At 49.7% G+C, this 18,865-nt stretch overlaps 9 protein-coding genes, 1 long non-coding RNA gene and 1 other non-coding gene across 19 annotated transcripts; 6 read left to right on the forward strand and 5 right to left on the reverse strand.

The window, feature by feature from the left end:
• The first annotated feature begins 17 nt into the window (after positions 1-17).
• LOC9652839 (CASP-like protein SELMODRAFT_431320) lies at positions 18-1,379 on the forward strand. Of its 3 annotated transcripts, XM_024666901.1 has the most exons (5): positions 18-59; positions 103-126; positions 306-747; positions 808-946; positions 1,068-1,379. In XM_024666901.1, exons 3-5 carry the CDS (start codon positions 521-523, stop codon positions 1,281-1,283), a joined length of 582 nt encoding a protein of 193 aa, XP_024522669.1. In that variant the 5' UTR covers positions 18-59; positions 103-126; positions 306-520; the 3' UTR covers positions 1,284-1,379. The 3 variants fall into 3 exon arrangements, with proteins under 3 accessions (XP_024522669.1, XP_024522667.1, XP_024522668.1); XM_024666899.1 differs by lacking the exon at positions 18-59 and having other exon boundaries at positions 65-126; XM_024666900.1 differs by lacking the exons at positions 18-59; positions 103-126 and having other exon boundaries at positions 212-747.
• LOC112340458 (SCA7 domain-containing protein SELMODRAFT_431321) lies at positions 1,324-4,574 on the reverse strand. Of its 2 annotated transcripts, none has more exons than XM_024666897.1 (13): positions 4,362-4,574; positions 4,218-4,306; positions 3,690-3,770; positions 3,534-3,641; positions 3,411-3,479; positions 3,259-3,358; positions 3,107-3,195; positions 2,941-3,048; positions 2,685-2,878; positions 2,025-2,613; positions 1,840-1,975; positions 1,491-1,722; positions 1,324-1,434 (listed from the first exon to the last, which is right to left on the reverse strand). In XM_024666897.1, exons 1-10 carry the CDS (start codon positions 4,373-4,375, stop codon positions 2,602-2,604), a joined length of 864 nt encoding a protein of 287 aa, XP_024522665.1. In that variant the 5' UTR covers positions 4,376-4,574; the 3' UTR covers positions 1,324-1,434; positions 1,491-1,722; positions 1,840-1,975; positions 2,025-2,601. The 2 variants fall into 2 exon arrangements, with proteins under 2 accessions (XP_024522665.1, XP_024522666.1); XM_024666898.1 differs by having other exon boundaries at positions 2,685-2,875; positions 4,362-4,570.
• Positions 1,492-2,272, reverse strand: LOC9652840 (CASP-like protein 2U1). The gene is made up of 3 exons (XM_024666920.1): positions 2,025-2,272; positions 1,840-1,975; positions 1,492-1,722 (listed from the first exon to the last, which is right to left on the reverse strand). The coding sequence occupies exons 1-3, from the start codon at positions 2,270-2,272 to the stop codon at positions 1,492-1,494; spliced, it is 615 nt and encodes a 204-aa protein (XP_024522688.1).
• A 22-nt stretch (positions 4,575-4,596) lies between the features above and the next one.
• Positions 4,597-4,668, reverse strand: TRNAQ-CUG. Its single transcript has one exon. It is a non-coding gene; the product is annotated as a tRNA-Gln (tRNA).
• LOC9652867 lies at positions 4,613-5,636 on the forward strand. The gene is made up of 5 exons (XM_024666902.1): positions 4,613-4,872; positions 4,986-5,058; positions 5,133-5,184; positions 5,252-5,321; positions 5,371-5,636. Exons 1-5 carry the CDS (start codon positions 4,705-4,707, stop codon positions 5,458-5,460), a joined length of 453 nt encoding a protein of 150 aa, XP_024522670.1. The 5' UTR covers positions 4,613-4,704; the 3' UTR covers positions 5,461-5,636.
• Positions 5,580-6,003, reverse strand: LOC112343442. The gene is made up of 2 exons (XR_002991275.1): positions 5,728-6,003; positions 5,580-5,663 (listed from the first exon to the last, which is right to left on the reverse strand). It is a non-coding gene; the product is annotated as an uncharacterized LOC112343442 (long non-coding RNA).
• A 499-nt stretch (positions 6,004-6,502) lies between these two features.
• LOC9652841 lies at positions 6,503-8,461 on the reverse strand. Its single transcript, XM_002993172.2, has 2 exons — positions 6,876-8,461; positions 6,503-6,813 (listed from the first exon to the last, which is right to left on the reverse strand). The coding sequence occupies exons 1-2, from the start codon at positions 8,459-8,461 to the stop codon at positions 6,654-6,656; spliced, it is 1,746 nt and encodes a 581-aa protein (XP_002993218.1). The 3' UTR covers positions 6,503-6,653.
• Positions 8,462-8,644: 183 nt separating this feature from the next.
• On the forward strand, positions 8,645-10,413 carry LOC9652868. Of its 3 annotated transcripts, XM_024666927.1 has the most exons (6): positions 8,645-8,714; positions 8,765-9,581; positions 9,636-9,875; positions 9,926-9,979; positions 10,045-10,104; positions 10,173-10,413. In XM_024666927.1, exons 2-6 carry the CDS (start codon positions 8,826-8,828, stop codon positions 10,323-10,325), a joined length of 1,263 nt encoding a protein of 420 aa, XP_024522695.1. In that variant the 5' UTR covers positions 8,645-8,714; positions 8,765-8,825; the 3' UTR covers positions 10,326-10,413. The 3 variants fall into 3 exon arrangements, with proteins under 3 accessions (XP_024522695.1, XP_002993192.2, XP_024522696.1); XM_002993146.2 differs by having other exon boundaries at positions 8,645-9,581; XM_024666928.1 differs by having other exon boundaries at positions 8,645-9,581; positions 10,177-10,294.
• On the forward strand, positions 10,395-11,925 carry LOC9652842 (30S ribosomal protein S16). 4 transcript variants are annotated; one of them, XM_024666931.1, is made up of 5 exons: positions 10,395-10,484; positions 10,604-10,738; positions 10,810-10,855; positions 11,364-11,621; positions 11,692-11,925. In XM_024666931.1, exons 2-4 carry the CDS (start codon positions 10,606-10,608, stop codon positions 11,587-11,589), a joined length of 405 nt encoding a protein of 134 aa, XP_024522699.1. In that variant the 5' UTR covers positions 10,395-10,484; positions 10,604-10,605; the 3' UTR covers positions 11,590-11,621; positions 11,692-11,925. The 4 variants fall into 4 exon arrangements, with proteins under 4 accessions (XP_024522699.1, XP_024522700.1, XP_024522697.1 ...); XM_024666932.1 differs by having other exon boundaries at positions 11,747-11,925; XM_024666929.1 differs by having other exon boundaries at positions 11,364-11,925.
• Positions 11,926-12,417: 492 nt separating this feature from the next.
• Positions 12,418-15,773, forward strand: LOC9652843 (phytosulfokine receptor 1). The gene has a single exon (XM_002993148.2). The coding sequence runs from the start codon at positions 12,634-12,636 to the stop codon at positions 15,742-15,744; it is 3,111 nt and encodes a 1,036-aa protein (XP_002993194.2). The 5' UTR covers positions 12,418-12,633; the 3' UTR covers positions 15,745-15,773.
• Positions 15,774-15,783: 10 nt separating this feature from the next.
• LOC9652844 (cathepsin B-like protease 3) lies at positions 15,784-17,512 on the forward strand. Its single transcript, XM_002993149.2, has 10 exons — positions 15,784-15,949; positions 16,015-16,068; positions 16,117-16,197; positions 16,266-16,430; positions 16,487-16,561; positions 16,627-16,749; positions 16,803-17,018; positions 17,080-17,193; positions 17,254-17,289; positions 17,352-17,512. The coding sequence occupies exons 1-10, from the start codon at positions 15,887-15,889 to the stop codon at positions 17,451-17,453; spliced, it is 1,029 nt and encodes a 342-aa protein (XP_002993195.1). The 5' UTR covers positions 15,784-15,886; the 3' UTR covers positions 17,454-17,512.
• Positions 17,513-18,865: the final 1,353 nt, after the last annotated feature.

The following is an 18,865-nucleotide window of genomic DNA, read 5'->3' on the forward strand; positions in this document are numbered from 1 at the left end:
GATCCTGGCCAGTTCTTTGCAGCAATTTTCCACAGGTACAATCTGACACAAAGCACCAGGTTTGCCTGAAAATTCTTTCCAGATGCGTTAACAAAGCAACAGGTTATAGAAGGTTTTTCATCCAAGGTAAGCAAGCATTCCCTCACTCTCCTAGCTAGTTATGCCTTTTCGAGATAACAGCATCCAAATTCCGACATGTTTGACATGGTTGAACTAGAAAATAGAAAGTTACGTCATAAGCATTTTGATCAAGTCGGTTTTCTATTTTCTTTTTTATTTTGCGTATCTCATATTTTTTATCCCAGGAAGTCAGAAGTTTGGGAGAAGTTTCCAAAACAGGCGCCCCCTAAATCCGTGCAACTGTACAAAATCTCTCGTGCACGCTCGACCGAAGATCCCGAAAGAGTTGAAACGAGTTGACGTATAAAGCGCAGTGCTCGAAAGCTCGTCGCTCTTCTCCCGCGGAGCAGCAAAAGATAAGCGCAGAAAAACTCTTTTTTCTTCTTGTTCCATCGTCTCAATGGGTGTTGCGAGCCAAAGCAGTGTCGCAAATGAAGCCGGGGCAGCTCCAGAGGCTTCGATCCAGCAAACTCTGCGAGGCTTTTCGAGCCCCACCAGCTTGCTGCTCCGTATCGCAACTGCAGTCCTGTGCACTCTAACTCTTGCGTTTCTCGTCACTTCCAAGGAGAGGAAGGAGATCGCCTCTATTGATATCGTTGCCATATGGTCCAACTCGAAAGCTTTGATGTAAGTTGGCTTTCTCTTGTTTCTTCATTTTCGAAGTAAATGGTGGTTGTTTTTTCACAGATTTCTAGCAGTCGTGAGTGGAATTTGTCTCGGCTATTCGCTTCTACACGCAGCAGTGTTCCTCGTCATGCTGTCTGGAAATCGAAATCCTCTGGCACGGAAGAAAGCTCTCGATTGGATGGTGTTCTTAGCTGACCAGGTACTCTAGCTTAAGAGTTTATCTTCTAAAGTTCTTAGATCTTTTGGAAGTTTTTCTTGAAGATCTTTTGTTGGTTCTCTATTAGAGTTTCTAACGCTGGTTTTGTTTAATGTTTTGGCAGCTCTTGGCTTATGCCATGCTCTCGGCCGCCGCGGCATCGGCAGAGGTGGCTTATCTTGCAAAGAATGGACAAGTGAGCTCGGGATGGTTTGCAGTTTGCAATGCTTTCAGTGGATTTTGCAACAAAGTTGGAGTAGCACTCGTGCTCTCCTTCTTTTCTGTGATTCCCCTAGCTATCAACGCATTCATCTCGGCCTATCACCTAAGACCAAGTTAGAAGACAAAAAGCCTTCCCACACACCAAGAACAGGATGATAGAATGGAACACTGTATCTTCTTTCATTTCTTTAGCTAGTTCGTCAAAGGGACAAGAGAAAAGAAAGAGAGAAAAAATCTACACTGCTGCTGCTTCCATAGTCTGCTGTAAACTGTGAAATGCAAACAAAGGATTTAGCAGAAGCTTCCAAAGGGATGTTGTTCTTACTTTACTTGAAGCCTTTGCTCCTCCTGAAGAGATAGTAGGCCGAGATAGCAGCCGACACGGCGAAGGCAATGACGGCAATGAAGGAGAGGAACACGGTGGCGGCGAAGTGGTCGCAAAATCTCTTGAAAGGCCCACACACCGCCTTCCACTGGACTTTGTCCTCGCCTCTCTTGGCGATGTACGCAGCCTCTGCCGTGGCCGCGGCAGACCCCAGTAGCAAATATGTTAAAACCTGTTCACGAAGAATCAGTGCCGCCTGGTCTTGGATAGAAGACAAAGAAGCAAGAAAACAGGCAACAGGAAAAACTGAAAAACTATACAGGAAAGAAGCGAGCAAAACGAAGCTCACCTGGTCCAGAAGAAAGGTGAGCCAAGCGAGCACCGTGTTGTTAAGCACCCTCTTGTCTCTTATAAACGATAGCAACGATACGACTGCCTGGAGGAAAGCATAGCCACAGCAAATGGATGCTAAGACGAGCAGTGAGCTGCAAAGCGAAAAGGCCATAAGCTACAAAGAGAAAACAAAGAACTTACACTGGGGCTTTGGTGTTGTTGTATTTCGCTTGCAAAACTATCCCAGGAGCGATGACGGTAGTCTGGACGTTGTTCTTGAGCAGCACGATCACAGCAAGGCAGAAGGCAAAGGCCTTGATCCGGACCAGGAAATCCACCCCTTTGAGCAGCTTCCTGTGTCCAAAGCTCTCGTTGTTCGTCACCACTACACTCCCGGGACTAACTTGGCTCCCGATTGGAACATGAGCATCGCCTCCCAGTACTCCCATCCTTGAAGAACTAGACGAAAGCTGGCGTCGCGCACCAGGCCCTTTCTATGAACGCTTTGAAAATGTAGACTGCTACTGGTAACCACCAGAGGGAAGTAGCGACGGCCCCGCAGAAATATAGCTACTCAAACGGCCTTAAACGCCAGTAAAATCCGGATTTTCAAACGGGAGAGTTGATCGCGCAACGTGAATTGGGCCGCTGTGCGCTGCCTGTTGATTTCGCTGCAATGAATACCCGGACAGGCGGCGAGCAGTAAATGCTGGCAAATGTGCTGCTGCGTAAAGTACCACCTCTACTTTATCACCACCTTCCGTTGTTCTAACCTGTGTCATTGAAATCCCTGAACAAAAAGGTAGCCAGTGATTAGAAAAAGAAAGCCGTCTTTATCCAAATCCACCAACACTAGCTCACCTTGTTTAGGCTCATAAGCGCGTGTTGCTGCTGCTGCTGCTGCGGGTTAGCATCCAAAGCGAGAGTTTGCTCGTTTTGTGGCAAACTTGACCGTCCTGAGATGGACTCTCGGTACAGACTGGTAATCACTGCACGCATCCGTTGGCTGTGACCCGAACAGTAAACTTTGGTCGCCAACGGTCTTGGAATGTCTGCTAGAGCCAAGGAGGAAGCAACATATATGAGCAGTTTGGAAAACAGACAGAGAAGGACGGACCTTGCTGTGACTTTCGCGAGTTATTGTCCTTAAAATCTTGAAGCAACGCATCAAAAGGTTTTCTCCGACCAGTAACAGCTCGTTTACTTGAAATTGAATGTGATTTACCTATGCAGCAAAGCCAAGGCTTGTCATTCTTCAAGAGCGTCGAAGCACACACACTTACATGTCAATGGTTGCCTGCAAGGAGCTCCAGATCGAGGTGACGGTACTCCACACATGATATCCAGGTCATCGACAGTGAACGGCAGATGCCTGAAAGTTAAGACCGAAACAGGATTAAATAAAACTAAGAACGAACACAAATAGAAGTCTTACTGCTTTCGCCGTTTTCCGGATGAAGACAAACCTTCGGAATGTGAAACAGCACTTGGGCCCGCTACCAAGCAATCTTCTCCAGGATTACCGTCGCTCATCTCTACAAAGAACCTCGGCATTAAGTTTCAGCAGCTCAATTATGCAGCTTAGACCTCTTGGATTGTACACCGATAGTTTTCGTGGCCTCCCAACCTTTGGACCCGTCCCTCCCACTTCAGCTCCTGGATATAAAAAATCACAGATATGGTTTTCTCAGGATGCACAAAACCTCTTACGTTTTACTGCTTTTAATGTAGAAAAGCTTCCCATTTGCATATCGGACATGGATACCCCCGAGTCGAGCGGAGCTGCATCGTCCATGTCTTCGCCTAGCATTCCGTTTCCTAAACACCAGCAAGTATGACGTGAAAGAACGCAGCTAAAACTGTTACTTGATCTTGGAATAGTTCTCTTGCCACCATTCTCTACATCTACTCCGCTGTCCTCCGGCACCAACAATGATCTACAGCGCTCTGCAACAACAGGACACAAGGAGCTGAGAAAAAACCACATGAAATGGTAAACTAACCTGCATGAGCTGCATACTGGCTAACCTTAACAGGCTATTTGCACGCATTGCACGAAACCTGTATCGCTTCACACTCAGAAAGCCACGCAAGAAAAAACAAGAAAGTTTTTCTACATACAAGGCACAAGTGACCAAAGACGTGCACGTCTACAAGGAGAAGTATGCATCGGCAAACCAAAAGGATTAGATGGACCTGCTTCTTCCAAAAAATTATCAGCCTCACTCATCTCTTTGTAGATAGTAAGCATTGCCACTCTCTCTCGAGCAATCTCTTGTGCTGGAAAAGGCAGAGAAAGCGTATGTTCCTAGCTAAGATAATTTCTACGCTAGAAAAAACCAAGGAATGAAGAAAACTAGGAGAGAATAGAGCAATGGTAAAGATAATTCGTACCTGGTGAAGGATCCAAATTACTTCCACTCTGCAGAAGCCTTCCCATGGCTGCCAAATGCCCCCCAGCCGCAAACCCTCTCCCCAAGAGCCTGCAAGAACACCAAATTCCTCAACCTGGATCGCGAAAACAACTAGATCACTCACATTTCCCCGTGCATTTCCACTGCTCATTCACAGAGACGACGATCTTGGAGGAATCCGCAACCGCCCCTGCCCTAGAACAAAGGACTGGATTCCAACGCAATACCAGCGAGCACCAAACGATAATCCGCGATCTGAGCAGCTTCCATCACCGATCGAGGATCCGAGAGAGAGAGAGAGAGAGCGCCATCGCGAAGAGAGCGCAAATAAAAAAAAGGGGAAGTGATAACAAAGAAATAGGTCCTACCGAGACTTGAACTCGGGCTACTGGATTCAGAGTCCAGTGTCCTAACCACTAGACCATAGGACCAATTGCTGTGATGACGAGGCTACTACGGCAAACATAATGAAAATAAAAATACTCATCTTCCTCCATTTTTTTTCCTCTCTCCGAAGGGGAATGGCCGACGCCAAGCAACACACGGGCTCCGGCGACGATGGTGGCGCTCCGGAGCTCTCCGCGCACACTCCAGCCACGCCACCGCTACCTTCCTCAGCATCCTCGCCACACAAGGTCAAATCTTCGCGACCCAGCTCGCCAAAATTTCTTTTTTCCTTTGCTCGATCGATTTTGCTCCCAAGCAATTGGATTCTTTAGTTTGTGTTGATCGATCGATCCATTCCCAGGAGCTACAGCAGCTTCAGTTGGAGCTCAGGCTGCTCGAAGCGCTCGAGATTTATCATCCATCCAAGCTCCAAGGTAATAGCGATTAGATCGAGGAGAGAATTCCTCCACCAACTTGAGAGCGCTGTTTTCTCTGTGTGTCTGTCCAGGCATTCACCGGCACTTCATTCTCTATGGGCTCATGGAATTTCTAGAAAAGAGGTATGAAATCTTCAAACGCTCCACTCTCGATGCTATGATCCAATTTTTTTTCTCTACTTCTTACCAGATTAAACAGGCATTTTAGTGCCGCAGAGATCCTCCAAACCTTGAATGGATTCTACAACCTGGAATTACTGGTAAAAATCGCATTTTTTTTCACTTCTATGATCCCTCCCTTTGTTTTAGAAACCCGATGACGAAGAAGTGGAGCTAGCAAGCCACCAGGAAGATTTCTCGTTGCCCTCGTCCGTCAGAGAAGATCCAAAAGACGGTTGACAAGGACACGGATGCGTGACACGTGTTGCGCATCCGCCGAGTAGGGAATTCTCATTAACTCTTGACGCTTTGCCTCACATTAGAATCTTTGGCGAGCCCACATTGACAAAAAACAATCATTGAACAACGTTGCCTTGTCCTTTTACTTCATATAAATATCATCATCCATTTCCATAGCCAAGCAAGTAGCAAGCCATAGAGCTCTAGTCGAGAGAAAGATAGATAGAAGCATTAGTAACGAAAGAAAGAATCATGACTGCCACTTACAAGCACTTGATCATCCTCTTTGCTTTTGTGATTTTCACAGAGATGACTTTGGCGGCGATGAAAGGCTGTGGACAATCCTGCACAAAGGACGAAGAATGCAAGGGAAAGTTAGCCTGCGTTGGGCAAACGTGTGGAGATGACCCCGACATGGAAACGCAAATCTGCGGGCCTAGCCAGTTTCCGAAAGGCTGCTCCAAGCCTTGCAAGGTTCACGACGACTGCCCAGGCAAGCTCGCTTGCATGGACGGTGCTTGTGGCGACGATCCGGCTATGGAAACTCACATTTGCTCGAAGACTGGTGGTCGCCGTCCACATCCACCAAAGGCTGCGCCGGCTCCAGAATCCGCCTCCGACTGAAGGAATGGAGTGATAATCATTAGTGTGTCCATCCAAAATTAAAAGATGATGGAAATAAGTCACTAGTGATAATCATTAGTGTGTCCACCAAAAATTAAAAGATGATGAAAATAAGTCACTAGTAGACCATGTAAGTTCAATACCTCATAAAAAAGATGCAAGATGCAACGATCTTTTTTTTCTTGTCCCGAAGTTCATATGGTCCCGCGAGTCGTGGTTTCTTCATGCAGTCTGCCAAAAAGGCCACTGAATCTCATCTCGAGAAGAAAGGAAGAAAAACTGGACATTGATCTCGCGTACCTCATTGATCCTGATCTTCGCGTTAGATCTTCTCTTTCCAGTGTGAGTGTGTCCCTGCAAAACAGTAGCTCGAGCTAGGAAAGAACTGTGGATGAAAATGTCAGCCGTTTGCAACACGAGCAGCAAAAGATGATCAACCTTCTTAAAAACAGAGTCCATCTGAATCAACCCTGATGCATAGACGGCGATTGTTTAAAAACTGCTTCCAAACCTGTTTCGTCGGGTTTGTGCACATCCTTCTTCTTGTTTTTACGAGCATCTAAAACGTATCAACTTATGCCCGCGGAGTGAGCCACCGTCGCAGCGTTTTCCTGGATTAGCTGCAGTTTCTGCAGCGTATCTCTGTGCTTCTCTACCACCTCCGGCTGTGCTTTCTGTTCTTCGAGATGCTTCACCACCTCAGTCTGGCATTTTATCGCCTTGTCCCACCTGATAATAAGCAAAGAGCAAGTTTCAAGCTAGAGAAAGACAAAAATAAGACAAAGTTTTACCTGTTGAGCGAGGAGTACGCAGTGACCATGTTAATGGTTGCGGCCACTGTGTTTGGATGGCCAGTGCCGAAATGCTTCACGGAAATCACCTTCGCTCGCTCAAACTGCCCCGAAGCCAATACCAAGTTCTTAAGACCCAAGTTGGCAACCCCCATTGTGTTCAGCATGTCGCCGAGATCAGGATGATCTATGCCAACTTTGTCTTCAATCAGCTTCACACCGCGCCCAAGAATCGACACGGCAGTCTCACTCTTCTCCATGACCAAGTAGATGTGTCCAACCCGGGCATACGTTTCTGCCAAAGAAGTTACTGCTTCTGGGAAGTTCACGTAAATCCTTTGAGCTTCCTCAAAGTGATCGATGGCACTGTCATAGTCCTTCACCGCCTCAAAAAACGTTGCGAGTTCAGCAAACGTCTCAGCATCTTTCAGAGTGACGCCCTTGTTCTTTCGCAAGATCATAGATGCCTCTTCGGTGTGTGCAATTGCCTCGTCCGCCTCGTTTTCCAGCACGCAGATTCTCGCGAAGCAGGCGTGAGCAAATCCCTTCAGGCGGCCACGAACTTCCTCATCGTCCAGGACTGCATTAAGAACCTCTTTTGCTTCCTCGTACTTCTCCGAGTCCATGTAACACTGCGCAAGCTCCAGCTCAATCCACCTCGCATCCTCGTTCCTCCCATGCTTCAGGGCAAGCTCTTTCACCACCTTGAGCTCCTCGATAGACTTTGGAAGCTGCTTCAAGCCTCTGTACACGACTCCGAGCAGCCTTCGAGACCTGGCCTCATCGAAAGTTCCGTCTTCAGCAGAATCCAGCGCTTTCCTGCACTGCTCGGCAGCCTCTGGATATCGACCGAGCTCTACCAGGGCCTCGGCAGTGTGGATGTAGTCGTCCACAAATGCCCGCTTATCATCGCAAAGCTTCTCCTTCTTCGCGATGCTTGAGAGAAACAGCGGCAGAGCCTCCTGGAACTTCCGAGTAGCAACCAGAACTTCGGCCACCCGAATCTCCGTCTCTGCCCGTATAAGTTCAGTAGTCTCGTCCTCGTCCTTGTCAAGGAGCTCCAGCACCAGCTTGAGCTTTTGCATACACTTTGCGTAGTCCTTGTTAAGAAAAAATCCGTCCGCCTCTAGGTGTAAGCATAAAGCATGGAAGACCGAGCCTTGCGGCACGAGCTTTGCGGCCTTTTCAGCGCAAAGCAAGACCTTGTCCGCAGATCCTTGAATGGTGTAGAGCTTCCCCAAACAAAAGAAGTCCTGGAAGCTCTTCTCTTCGTCCTTGGCCGAGTCCACCATCTCCAGGCACTCGTTCAAATCCACGAACCTGATCTTCGACAAAGTTTCACCTTTACGGACATTGAGGATCTTCCTCTTTGCAAGTGTCTCGACATCTGTTTCCGGGCATTCCAGGAGATTTTTCATCCATTTCCACAATCGAGAGCTTCCAATGTTCTTGCTCGATCCAGTCCCTGGTGACGATTCCGGCTCCGATGGGGAAGATTGAGCGCTGGAAAATCCTCTCCCGCGCGCTATGGCTCGCATCATACCTCCCGATCGCCCGCGCCCCAGCGCCCGCGCCAATGCAGCCATGGCGATGATAAACCCTAGCCCTAAACCCCATAAGATGCCTTGAAAATTCTAATGCATACGTGGCAGGCTCTTAGTGTGCCACGTGTCGTTTATGACCGTTCTGATAGTGACGTTGGGCCTTTCTAAAATGAGGAACAGCCTCGCGTATGAAAGCCATGCCCTAGAATTATGGCGGGCAGAGAAAGCTAGGGCGCGGTATTGTGATGGAGCGCTCTGCGAGCGTTTCTTGGCGCCTTGCTTGATCGATCGCCGGGTAAGCGAGATTCTTTCCGAGAAACCAGGACTGGATTCGTGATTGCTTAGTGCCTCGCCGATTTCCCTTTCTACGCTTGGCCTCTCGAAATTCCGCGATAATCTTGCAAGCATGGCGCCAGCTGCGGCCCAGAGTGCCAAGATCGCAAGGCCAGCGCCTTCCAATCCGAAATCCAACTCCATCGGCTCCTACAGCTTCACTCGAAGCGCCTCCAGCGGGCACGATTCTTTGGGGGCTGCCAAGAGCGACGCGTCCTCCTGCACCAGCGTCTTCAAGAAACCCGAATCCACGGCTGACACCAAGACGCGCCGCGTTCTTTCGGATATAAGCAACGTCCCTGGTGGTGTGGCTCTACCCGAGCAACATTCGCTTTCAACACCCAGGAAGCTGTCCGTGGACGTGGATTCGCATGGTTTTGGGACAGCCGCAACCCGATACGAGGACTCACAGCTCAAGAGGAATTCGTCGTTGCCAGGCAAAGCCATTGCGCCGATCACTACAGCACTTCGCTGCGGTGGGAAATCCCTTTCGAAAGGCACCACTCCAGTGGCAGAATGCATTCTAAAGACGAAAGTCCAGGCTCACCCGAAGAAGAAACCGAGGGACGACGCGATCACTCCTTTGCAATGGAGCCGATCCCCTCCATCCAAGCTGTCGACGCTGAGAAAGAAAATTTTGGACAAGGTGGCGGGCAAGTCCATCGTGAAGCCGAAGAACCAGGTCCAAAGGCGCAGTATTTCCAAGGACAGGGAGTTCAGAAGGCTGTCCATGGTGATTCGAAGCGAGGAGGAGCTCCTGGAGAAAAGCAAAGCGTACGAGGAAAAACTCGAACTTCTCCAGCAGCAGTGTGTCAGCAAGGAATCTGAGGTACAGTCTCAAAATCCCGCGCCATCTCACTGCTGTGTTTTTTCACGAATCCAGATTGAGAGCGTCCGCAACGTGGGAAAAATGCTCGGCAAGCTTTGCGTCAACCAGGCCGAAGAACTAAAGGCCCTCAAAGGGATGTTCCCGCCGACGCTGAGGGAAGTGGTCCAGCTTCGCGACGTGTGCCAGAAGCAGGAGAAAGAGCTGCGAGACGCCCGCACAGTGGTGCCATCGCTGCAAGAACAAGTGAAGCTACTCACTGCCCAGCTCGATTCCCTGGCAGACGATATTGAAAAGGTGAGAACTCGAAAACTTCTCTACCATAGATTCAAACTGTGTGAATCCAGGTGAAAGCCGCTAGACTGGCAAGGAGAGCACTCACCTGTGACGTTTCTACAAAGGTAGTGCTTTCGAAGTTTTGGATTTTCTCGTGTGAGAGAGCGTGACTTGGTTTCTTTGATCTCAGTCGACAGTGGAAAGCGCTAGCACTGAACCGATCCATCCCAAACAAGATCATGCAACACAGGTAGAGCTCTCTTCGCACTTTTCAAAATGTTGGAAGATCGATAGCGACGATTTCGTGACTTCTGGCAGCCAGGAAGTGTCACCACCTCGATGACCGAAGCAAACCTGGAAGCTTTGATGCAAAGGATGAATCTAACGTCGGCGGAAGAAAAGGATTTGTCCGCGCTGGAGGAGAAGTGTGCCTCGGCTTTCAGGGACCTGGAAAACTTCCGGCCATCTTAGCCGTTAGATGTTAGACCCCTTGACCGTTCGATGGAAGAGGCCTTCTGTATCGGAATCGACGGAATGTATCTATTCCAGACCACCCAAACCCCAAGCCCTATCTCCTGTGCCAGAGCTCTGGTTGGTATTTCTCTTCCTCCACCTAGGGGCGATCGATCGGTGAGTTTGCGGCGATTTCTTGCATTTCTCGAGCTGGATTGGATTATCGATTGGATTGGAGCAGCATTTTAGCAAGAAGCGTCGTTGCCTCGATTGAATTGGAGCACTGTGCTGTGCAGCGATGGGTGTCCGTATTAGATTTGCGCGTTTTGGGAGGAAGAAGCTGCCGTTCTATCGAATCTACGTTGCCGATAGCCGCTCCAAGCGTGACGGGAGATTTCTGGAGAATGTGGGCTACTACAATCCCATTACTGGTAAAGTTCCATTCGGCGAGAAAGAAAATTTGGTCTCAAGTTCTTCTTTGTTGTCGCTTCGATGCTTGCAGGAAAGGATGGTGAGAAGCAATTTGCGCTCAAAGCGGACCGAGTCCAGTAAGTCTTCGCGTTTTCTTCTTTGATAGTATCGGTCCCTTTCTCCTTGGATCATCTTTGAGTGTTTTAGTGACATCCTTTTTCAATTCTCTTTGGTTCTTGTTTGAACTTGGTTTCCTCTTGGTCATCGTTTCATCATTTTGAACTATGCCTTTCATATTCGTCATAGCTTCTGTCGCTCTTTAGCATTGTCTGCCAGAATTCTAGCCCGAATTCTTCCTGTGAATGGAGCGTTTCCATGACTGTTTCATTCTTTTGATCTCGTTCTTTAAGTTTTAGTTTTTGTTATTATGTTTGTCAGTCCCCCTGAGAGAACTTCCCGCTCCGACAAAGTTTCCAGCCCTGGAATCGGTCCACAAACTTGCTTGTTTGCTGTCATTCCTTGTTTAGTATTGTTCGATCCTGTTGTTTAGCTATGTCTGTCAATTTCCCCGAAAAGCTAGCGTTCTAAGTTACAGCTTCGCATTTGAATCAGTCCATCTTCCACTTGACATTCTTTTTTCTTCAGGTACTGGCTCTCGGTTGGAGCTCAGCCTTCCAATGCCGTGGCAAGGCTTCTGGCACGAACAGGCAATCTTCCAAGCGCTTATCCTCGGGGGCCGCCCGAGTCATCGTCGCCATCGCCACTGGCAACACTCTCGCCGGACGACAAGCCCGACGTGACCATCACTGCCAAGCTCTCCTCCGCCTCCTCGGCTCCAATGCTCGCTTCCAGGACTCTGTGCTTCTGCTGACGCCGACGAACACAAGAACTCCGCCGAGAGAGGTTTGACATTTTAATCTTATAAATCGCTCTTATCTATCTCAAAGTAAGCTCTGACTTTTGATAGCGATAGAATCGCTCTCGTTTCTTTGTTTTTTTTTTTTTTTCCTTTTCTTTTGTTTTGTTAGCTGCGTAGCACGGCCACTTTGGTTCGTCCCGGGCATTCATGCTTTGTGTAGCTTTTGACTTCCAGCGAAACGCAAGCAAAAATTTTCTAAGATTTACAAAGTCACTCTCTCACACTTCGTACACGCAACGCATGTTTTGGCGAAATCTCTCCTTTAAGAAAGCCATTCCTTTCACTGTAGCGTATGTGATTCGTGGACACAAACACTAGAGCTAGTGGTGGAGTGGCGAGTGAATGGAATATAAGTGGTGATCCACTTTTAACTCCAAAAGCACAAATGCCCACACAAAGAATACCAAGTGCCACGCCATCTTTTCGATCTAATCTTCTCTTTCATTACAAGCAATGGTAGGCTAGATCATCATCCCTTGTAGTCAACGATTAGAACGTGGAACAACACACTTTTTCCATAATCTTTGACCCGATCCCTCTTGTCAACACTGGGTGAAATCTCGGTTGGCTAAAGAAAAATTTCACCAAATTTTCTATCGCATTCTTACCGGGGAGATGATGCGATTGGTTTTTGGACGGGACGGATTCGCGATTCCGTAACGCCCCTACGCGCTAACTAACCGTTTCTTGTCAGAAAAGAAAGGTGAAAAAGGTTCCCAACGGACGCAATCCAGCCACGTGGCAACGTCTACGCTGTGGGATTGGACGGCTGAGATAAAGTCCACCCCATGGGTTTTTTAGGCGGCCATAGCCAGAAGCACGGAAGAACAGACGCTCATATACCCACATTACGAAACGCACGCATTCGATCGGTAGCATTCAAGGCGGTGGTGGATGACGGCCGCCACAATCTTTGCTCTGGCGATCGGGAGAAATTTCTTGGGTAATCTATGAAAGCCGACGATCCAGGGGCAGCACAGCAGCGCCAGGGAATTAATGGAGCCGCGGCGCCAGGCAAGAACGCTCCTGGTCTTCTTCTTCGCGATATTCCGGGCGCTAGATCCATCGGCAGGCCAGGATTCGTGCTCTGTGACAGAGATTGAAGCGCTGGAAGCTTTCCAACGAGGGGCGAGCTCGCTGGAGCTGTCGTCATGGTCTAGGAATTCGAGCTGCTGCCAGTGGCGAGGTGTCAGATGCGCGGCGTCGATCGATCAAGCCTACCGGGAGGCCGGCATCGATTACCGCGTCCAGGAAATCCGCCTCTCCGGATTGAAGCTCCGGGGCGGAAATATTATCGACAGCCTAGCGAGATTGCGCGGCCTCAGCCATCTCGATCTCTCCAGCAATGCTCTCTCCGGCTCCTTCCCAGGCAACGTTTCATCGCTTCCCAGGCTCGAGCGGCTCGACTTGAGCGCCAACAATCTCTCGGGACCGATCCTCCTTCCTCCAGGTTCGTTCCAGGCGGCTAGCTATCTCAACCTCTCCTCGAATCGCTTCGACGGCTCCTGGAATTTCTCCGGAGGGATCAAGCTCCAGGTGCTCGATCTCAGCAACAACGCTCTCTCTGGCCAAATCTTCGAGAGCTTGTGCGAGGATGACGGTAGCTCCCAGCTACGCGTGCTGAGTTTCTCGGGCAACGACATCTCGGGTAGAATTCCTGCCAGTATCACCAAATGCCGCGGCCTGGAAACTTTCGAAGGGGAAGATAATCGCCTCCAAGGGAGAATTCCATCGTCCCTGTCGCAGCTGCCACTGCTACGATCCATCAGGCTCTCGTTTAACTCGCTCAGCGGCAGCATTCCAAGCGAGCTGAGCTCTCTCGCCAACCTCGAGGAGCTATGGCTCAACAAAAACTCTATCAAAGGTGGAGTGTTCTTGACGACGGGGTTTACGTCGCTGCGAGTTTTCTCGGCTCGGGAGAACAGGCTTTCAGGGCAGATCGCGGTGAATTGCTCCAGCACGAATTCATCGCTCGCGTATCTGGACCTCTCCTACAACTTACTGAATGGAACCATCCCGGCAGCGATCGGCGAGTGCCACCGTCTCGAGACGCTTGCATTGACTGGGAACTTCCTCGAGGGCCGGATACCATCTCAGCTGGGATCTCTCAGGAACCTCACGACACTGATGCTCTCCAAGAACAATTTGGTCGGGAGGATTCCTCTCGAGTCTCTGCGTGAGTGTTCGAGCTTGGTGGCTCTGGTCCTCTCGAAGAACTATTTCTCAGGAACTCTCAACATGGCGCCATCGCCAGTGGGGAGCTTCAGGAACCTCCAGCTGCTCGCGGTCGGGAACTCGAACCTCTCCGGCACCATTCCTCTGTGGCTGACGAACTCGACCAAGCTCCAAGTCCTGGACCTGTCGTGGAACATTTTCACTGGAAAGGTTCCACTCTGGATCGGGGACTTCTACCATCTCTTTTACGTGGACTTGTCCAACAATTCCTTCTCGGGTGCGCTCCCGGAAGAGCTTGCCAACTTGAAATCGCTCCGAGGCGACGAGATCGACACCTCGGGCATCAAGGCCGTCGAGAGCATCCTCTTCGTCAAGCACAAGAACAACATGACTCGGCTGCAGTACAATCAAGTGTCTGCGCTGCCTCCCTCCATCATCCTCGCCAGCAACCGGTTCCACGGACGGATTCCCGACGGCTACGGCGCTCTGAGAAGATTGGTGTCGTTGGACCTGGGCATCAACTTACTCTCGGGAGTGATCCCGGCAAGCCTGGGGAACTTGAGCAACTTGGAGTCGATGGATCTCTCGCAGAACTCGCTGGGTGGAGCAATTCCCACGACGCTGACGAGACTCTTTTCGCTGGCCAGGCTCAACCTCTCGTTCAACAAGCTCGAAGGCCCGATCCCGCTGGGCAACCAGTTCTCGACTTTCACGGCCTCGGCCTACGCTGGAAACCCAAGACTCTGCGGATATCCACTGCCGGATAGCTGCGGTGATGGAAGCTCTCCACAGTCACAACAACGTAGCACCACCAAGAACGAGAGAAGCAAGAACTCCTCGAGCTTGGCAATCGGGATCGGCGTCAGCGTGGCACTTGGGATCACCGGCATCGCCATCGGGATTTGGATCTGGATGGTGTCGCCCAAGCAGGCCGTCCACCACCGAGACGACGAGGAGGAAGGCTCCGCCGCGGAGCTCCAGGACCTGTCCGAGATGATGAAGCGCACGGTGGAGGTGTTCCACAACCGGGAGCTCCTCCGGACCCTGGTCAAGCAGCAGCGCCCGCTCACCAACGCGGATCTCGTCAAGGCGACGGACAACTTCGATCAATCCAACATCGTGGGCTGCGGCGGATTCGGGCTGGTGTTCGTGGCCAGCCTCCCCGACGGCACCAAGGTGGCGATCAAGCGCCTCACGGGCGACTGCCTCCAAGTGGAGCGCGAGTTCGAGGCAGAGGTCCAAGCTCTGGCTATGGCGGACCACCCCAACCTGGTAACGCTCCAAGGCTACTCCAGCTATGGCGAGCACCGGCTACTCATCTACTCCTACATGGAGAATGGTAGCCTGGACAGCTGGCTACACGAGAGCGCGAAGCGCCTGGATTGGTCCACGCGACTGGACATTGCCAGGGGGGCCGCGCGGGGATTGGCGTACCTCCACCTGGGCTGCCAGCCACACATAGTCCACCGCGACATCAAGTCCAGCAACATCCTCCTGGACGGCCGATTCGTTGCCCACGTGGCGGACTTTGGTTTGGCCAGGCTGATGCTGCCGACGGCCACCCACGTCAGCACGGAGATGGTCGGGACGCTGGGGTATATCCCGCCGGAATATGCGCAGAGCTGGATGGCGTCCCCGAAGGGCGACGTGTATAGCTTTGGCGTGGTGCTGCTCGAGCTACTGTCGCGGCGGAGGCCTGTGGATGTGTGTAGGGCGAATGGAGTGTATGATCTTGTGGCGTGGGTGAGGGAGATGAAAGGGGCGGGGCGTGGAGTGGAGGTTTTGGATCCGGCGCTAAGAGAGCGGGGGAACGAGGAGGAGATGGAGAGAATGCTAGAGGTGGCGTGCCAGTGTCTAAACCCTAATCCGGCGAGGCGGCCCGGGATCGAGGAGGTGGTGACGTGGCTCGAGGAGATTGGTCGCGGAGCGTAGTAGGAAGCAGTAGAGACGTTTTTTACCTATTTGTCGCTGTTGCCCCTTTGTAGATATTTATTTTTGGGGGAAAGCTCACGCAAACACGCAAGCACGGTGTTGCTTTGATTGAGGAGTTTGTTTCTAGGTTTTCTATTGCGCCATGGAATCGTCCCTCGTGCTAGCGGCGGCCGCGATCGCTCTCCTGTTCTCGGCGGTGGCGCAGGTGATTGATTGGCAGGGTTTTTCCATTGCGCATTTGAGAATGCGGTGTGGTTTTTGCGATGGCAGGGCGTCAGGGTCGCGGAATCTGGGAAGCTCGATCTAGGGAGGCCGCTCTTGCAGGTATTGAGCTAGATTTTGCTTCTTTGCTAAGCTCTTCTGAAATTTTAGAAATCTATCGTTGATATCGTGAACAATGACCCCAATGCCGGGTGGAAAGCGGGATTCAACGAGCGGTTCATCAATCACACGGTGAGTTTCGCTATAAATTCCAGGCAAGAGAAGTGACTGACAAGAGTTGCGTTGTTCTTTCTTTTCAGGTGCGAGATTTCAAGAGGCTTTGCGGTGTTCTTCCAAAGTCATCAGAGGAAGTCCAGCCGTTGAGACCCTTGCGAAGCCACCCGAGAACTTTGGATCTTCCTAAGCATTTCGATGCCCGTGAAGCTTGGCCACAGTGTTCTTCCATCAAAAATATTCTTGACCAGGTGTGCTCTACTTGTACTGCTGTGTGGCTGCTTATGATCGCTCAATCTTTCTCCAGGGTCACTGTGGGTCATGCTGGGCTTTTGGAGCTGTCGAGGCACTGACAGATCGATTTTGCATCCTCAACAATGAAGTGAGTGGAGAATCTTTTCTTTCTCGTTCGTGTGCATTGTGACACAGATGCTTCGCTTTTCTCAGAATGTCTCGCTCTCCGAGAACGACCTTGTGGCCTGCTGCAGCTCCTGTGGATTTGGCTGTGACGGTGGATATCCATATGCGGCTTGGGAATACTTTGCACAAACAGGGGTGGTGACGTCTCAAGTAAGGAGCTCCCAAGTTTCATAAACTCTAGTTTTACAGCTTGATACTTTCAGTGCGATCCATACTTTGATGGAAAAGGATGCAAGCATCCTGGTTGCGAACCTGAGTATGACACGCCGGTTTGCGTGAAGCAATGCGTGGACAATGAGCAGTGGAGGGACTCTAAACACTTCACGGTGCAAACTTACGCTGTCAACTCCGATATTTACGACATCCAAGCCGAGATTTACAAGAATGGGCCCGTGGAAGTTTCCTATACCGTATATGAGGTAAAAGTTTATGAGCGCTAGAGCCTTTTTTTCGACTTATCGGTGTTAATTGTCGATGCAGGACTTTGCTCACTACAAGTCTGGAGTTTATAAGCACGTTTTCGGTGAAGTCCTGGGTGGGCATGCAGTGAAATTTATTGGCTGGGGCACCACCGATGATGGAAAGGATTACTGGGTAAGCAGTATGTGGCTTTTGATGCATTCTTGAACTAGCGTATTGTGTTTTCTGATCTAGATTGTGGCAAACTCGTGGAACCGGTCATGGGGAGAGGTTAGTCATTGATCATAGCACCGAAGCTTCAAGTTTCTAACCAAGAGCGTGTGTGTTCGCAGGACGGATTTTTCCAAATCTCTCGTGGTTCCAATGAATGTGGTATTGAGTCCGAGCCTGTGGCTGGAATCCCGCTCAAGAAAACTGGATTCTCTGACATATAATTTGTAAATATGCTGTACACAGACTATTAACTCTATTTCTATTTCTATTTGTTAAATCCTATTGTCTACTGGAAACGACACGGTGATAGAAACGTTTTTTGCGAGCGTGAAGGACAAAGACACAAGAGGGAACGAGTGAACTACAATGTAGTGAGACTTATTTTTCATCATTTTTTAATATTTGATTGACACACTAACGATATATCACTCCAGTCCTTCAGAGCTGCCGAGCAAATGGGAGTTTCCATATTGTCACCGTAAGCATTGGCCATGCAAGCGAGCTTGTTTGGTCAGTCGTCGTGAACTTTGCAAGGCTTCTAGCCTTTTGATCACGGTCTCCATGTTCCAACGCAAGCTATGCATTCTTCGTCCTTCATTCATCCAACAGGCTTTCATCGCCGCCAAAGACAATCTCTGTGACGAAAGCAAATCAAGTGGTATAATCCTTCCTCTTGAGCTGCGTGTCCTCTTACCTGAAATGTTGCTCGCGTAGAGGGTATATCCGTGTTTAAGTGTCAGGCGTGGATTCGGGTCTCTTTCAAAAGACGCTGGTGCAAGAGGACGCATCGCTCTTAGCAGGCCCCAAAGAATCGTGCCTGAGGCTGTAGGAACCGATGGACTTGGATTTCGGATTGGAAGGCGCTGGCTTGGCACTCTCGGCCGCACCTGGCGTTATCAGTCCTCGGAAAGAATCGAAGCCTACCGGATCAAGAAAGCGCCAAGAAACGCTCGCAGAGCGCTCAGGATCGATGTGCTTGGCTTTCAAACAATAACGGTTACATGACAACGAACGTCTGCCAGCGGGGCGTGGGCAGCGCGCGGCAGGGGATTTTCCACGCTTTCCTTTCTTAGAAGTGTTTGGACGTAAGAATTTGGTCATTCCGGGCATGTTTCTCAAAATTTCAGTATCACAAACATCTCATCAATTCAATAGAACGATTCAGTTTCTTCTTAGTTGATTATGGTTTGCTCTACAATCAACCAAGACACTTCTACATCCACCAGATTCATTGTTTTGTCATTGTGTTTACTTCTTCTTTATTTTGTTTTTCCATAGCTTCTTCTTCTTTATTAATTTGCCATTTTCTTGGATATAACTTGTTTTTTAGCTTCTTTTTCTTCTTTGTTTTGCTATGGTGTTCTTGGATATCTTCTTTTGATTTGTACATGATTCTTCTTTAGTGCTGGTTTCTTGTAAGATAGCCAATTTAAGTGCTTTTGTTTGTCCTTTTTACAATCCATATGAATTTTTGGATTGCATGGCTTGGTCTTTTGTTTCATTTTCTATTTTCTTGCAGACTAGCAAACTCGGACTAACTCATGACTTAGATTCCAAACTCTCACAAATAGATCCAAAAAAACTAAGAAAACTGGTGGTTAATATGATGACTCTGTGTGTGTGTGTGTGTGTG

The sequence above is a fragment of the Selaginella moellendorffii genome, unplaced genomic scaffold (genome assembly GCF_000143415.4).
Source record: "Selaginella moellendorffii unplaced genomic scaffold, v1.0 SELMOscaffold_150, whole genome shotgun sequence".
NCBI classification, from domain to species: Eukaryota; Viridiplantae; Streptophyta; class Lycopodiopsida; order Selaginellales; family Selaginellaceae; genus Selaginella; species Selaginella moellendorffii.

Bases quoted from the DNA above. Each gene is read 5' to 3' on its own strand.
- LOC9652844 (XM_002993149.2), top strand. From the start codon at position 15,887: ATGGAATCGTCCCTCGTGCTAGCGGCGGCCGCGATCGCTCTCCTGTTC. The intron at 15,950-16,014 runs GTGATTGATTGG...TTGCGATGGCAG, and splicing joins TGTTCTCGGCGGTGGCGCAG to GGCGTCAGGGTCGCGGAATC. The intron at 16,562-16,626 runs GTGAGTGGAGAA...CGCTTTTCTCAG, and splicing joins TTTGCATCCTCAACAATGAA to AATGTCTCGCTCTCCGAGAA.
- LOC9652839 (XM_024666901.1), top strand. From the start codon at position 521: ATGGGTGTTGCGAGCCAAAGCAGTGTCGCAAATGAAGCCGGGGCAGCT. The intron at 748-807 runs GTAAGTTGGCTT...GTTTTTTCACAG, and splicing joins TCCAACTCGAAAGCTTTGAT to ATTTCTAGCAGTCGTGAGTG. The intron at 947-1,067 runs GTACTCTAGCTT...ATGTTTTGGCAG, and splicing joins TGGTGTTCTTAGCTGACCAG to CTCTTGGCTTATGCCATGCT.
- LOC9652867 (XM_024666902.1), top strand. From the start codon at position 4,705: ATGAAAATAAAAATACTCATCTTCCTCCATTTTTTTTCCTCTCTCCGA. The intron at 4,873-4,985 runs GTCAAATCTTCG...ATCCATTCCCAG, and splicing joins CAGCATCCTCGCCACACAAG to GAGCTACAGCAGCTTCAGTT. The intron at 5,322-5,370 runs GTAAAAATCGCA...CCTTTGTTTTAG, and splicing joins TCTACAACCTGGAATTACTG to AAACCCGATGACGAAGAAGT.
- LOC9652841 (XM_002993172.2), bottom strand. From the start codon at position 8,461: ATGGCTGCATTGGCGCGGGCGCTGGGGCGCGGGCGATCGGGAGGTATG. The intron at 6,814-6,875 runs GTAAAACTTTGT...GCTTATTATCAG, and splicing joins GCGTACTCCTCGCTCAACAG to GTGGGACAAGGCGATAAAAT.
- LOC9652840 (XM_024666920.1), bottom strand. From the start codon at position 2,272: ATGGGAGTACTGGGAGGCGATGCTCATGTTCCAATCGGGAGCCAAGTT. The intron at 1,976-2,024 runs GTAAGTTCTTTG...TTCGCTTTGCAG, and splicing joins AACAACACCAAAGCCCCAGT to CTCACTGCTCGTCTTAGCAT. The intron at 1,723-1,839 runs GTGAGCTTCGTT...CTTCGTGAACAG, and splicing joins TCACCTTTCTTCTGGACCAG to GTTTTAACATATTTGCTACT.
- LOC9652842 (XM_024666929.1), top strand. From the start codon at position 10,606: ATGGGTGTCCGTATTAGATTTGCGCGTTTTGGGAGGAAGAAGCTGCCG. The intron at 10,739-10,809 runs GTAAAGTTCCAT...CGATGCTTGCAG, and splicing joins CTACTACAATCCCATTACTG to GAAAGGATGGTGAGAAGCAA. The intron at 10,856-11,363 runs GTAAGTCTTCGC...TTTTTTCTTCAG, and splicing joins CTCAAAGCGGACCGAGTCCA to GTACTGGCTCTCGGTTGGAG.
- LOC9652868 (XM_002993146.2), top strand. From the start codon at position 8,826: ATGGCGCCAGCTGCGGCCCAGAGTGCCAAGATCGCAAGGCCAGCGCCT. The intron at 9,876-9,925 runs GTGAGAACTCGA...GTGTGAATCCAG, and splicing joins TGGCAGACGATATTGAAAAG to GTGAAAGCCGCTAGACTGGC. The intron at 9,980-10,044 runs GTAGTGCTTTCG...CTTTGATCTCAG, and splicing joins CCTGTGACGTTTCTACAAAG to TCGACAGTGGAAAGCGCTAG.
- LOC9652843 (XM_002993148.2), top strand. From the start codon at position 12,634: ATGGAGCCGCGGCGCCAGGCAAGAACGCTCCTGGTCTTCTTCTTCGCG.
- LOC112340458 (XM_024666897.1), bottom strand. The intron at 3,642-3,689 runs GTAACAGTTTTA...GCTGGTGTTTAG, and splicing joins GAGAACTATTCCAAGATCAA to GAAACGGAATGCTAGGCGAA. The intron at 2,879-2,940 runs GTCCGTCCTTCT...CCTTGGCTCTAG, and splicing joins CTCGCGAAAGTCACAGCAAG to CAGACATTCCAAGACCGTTG.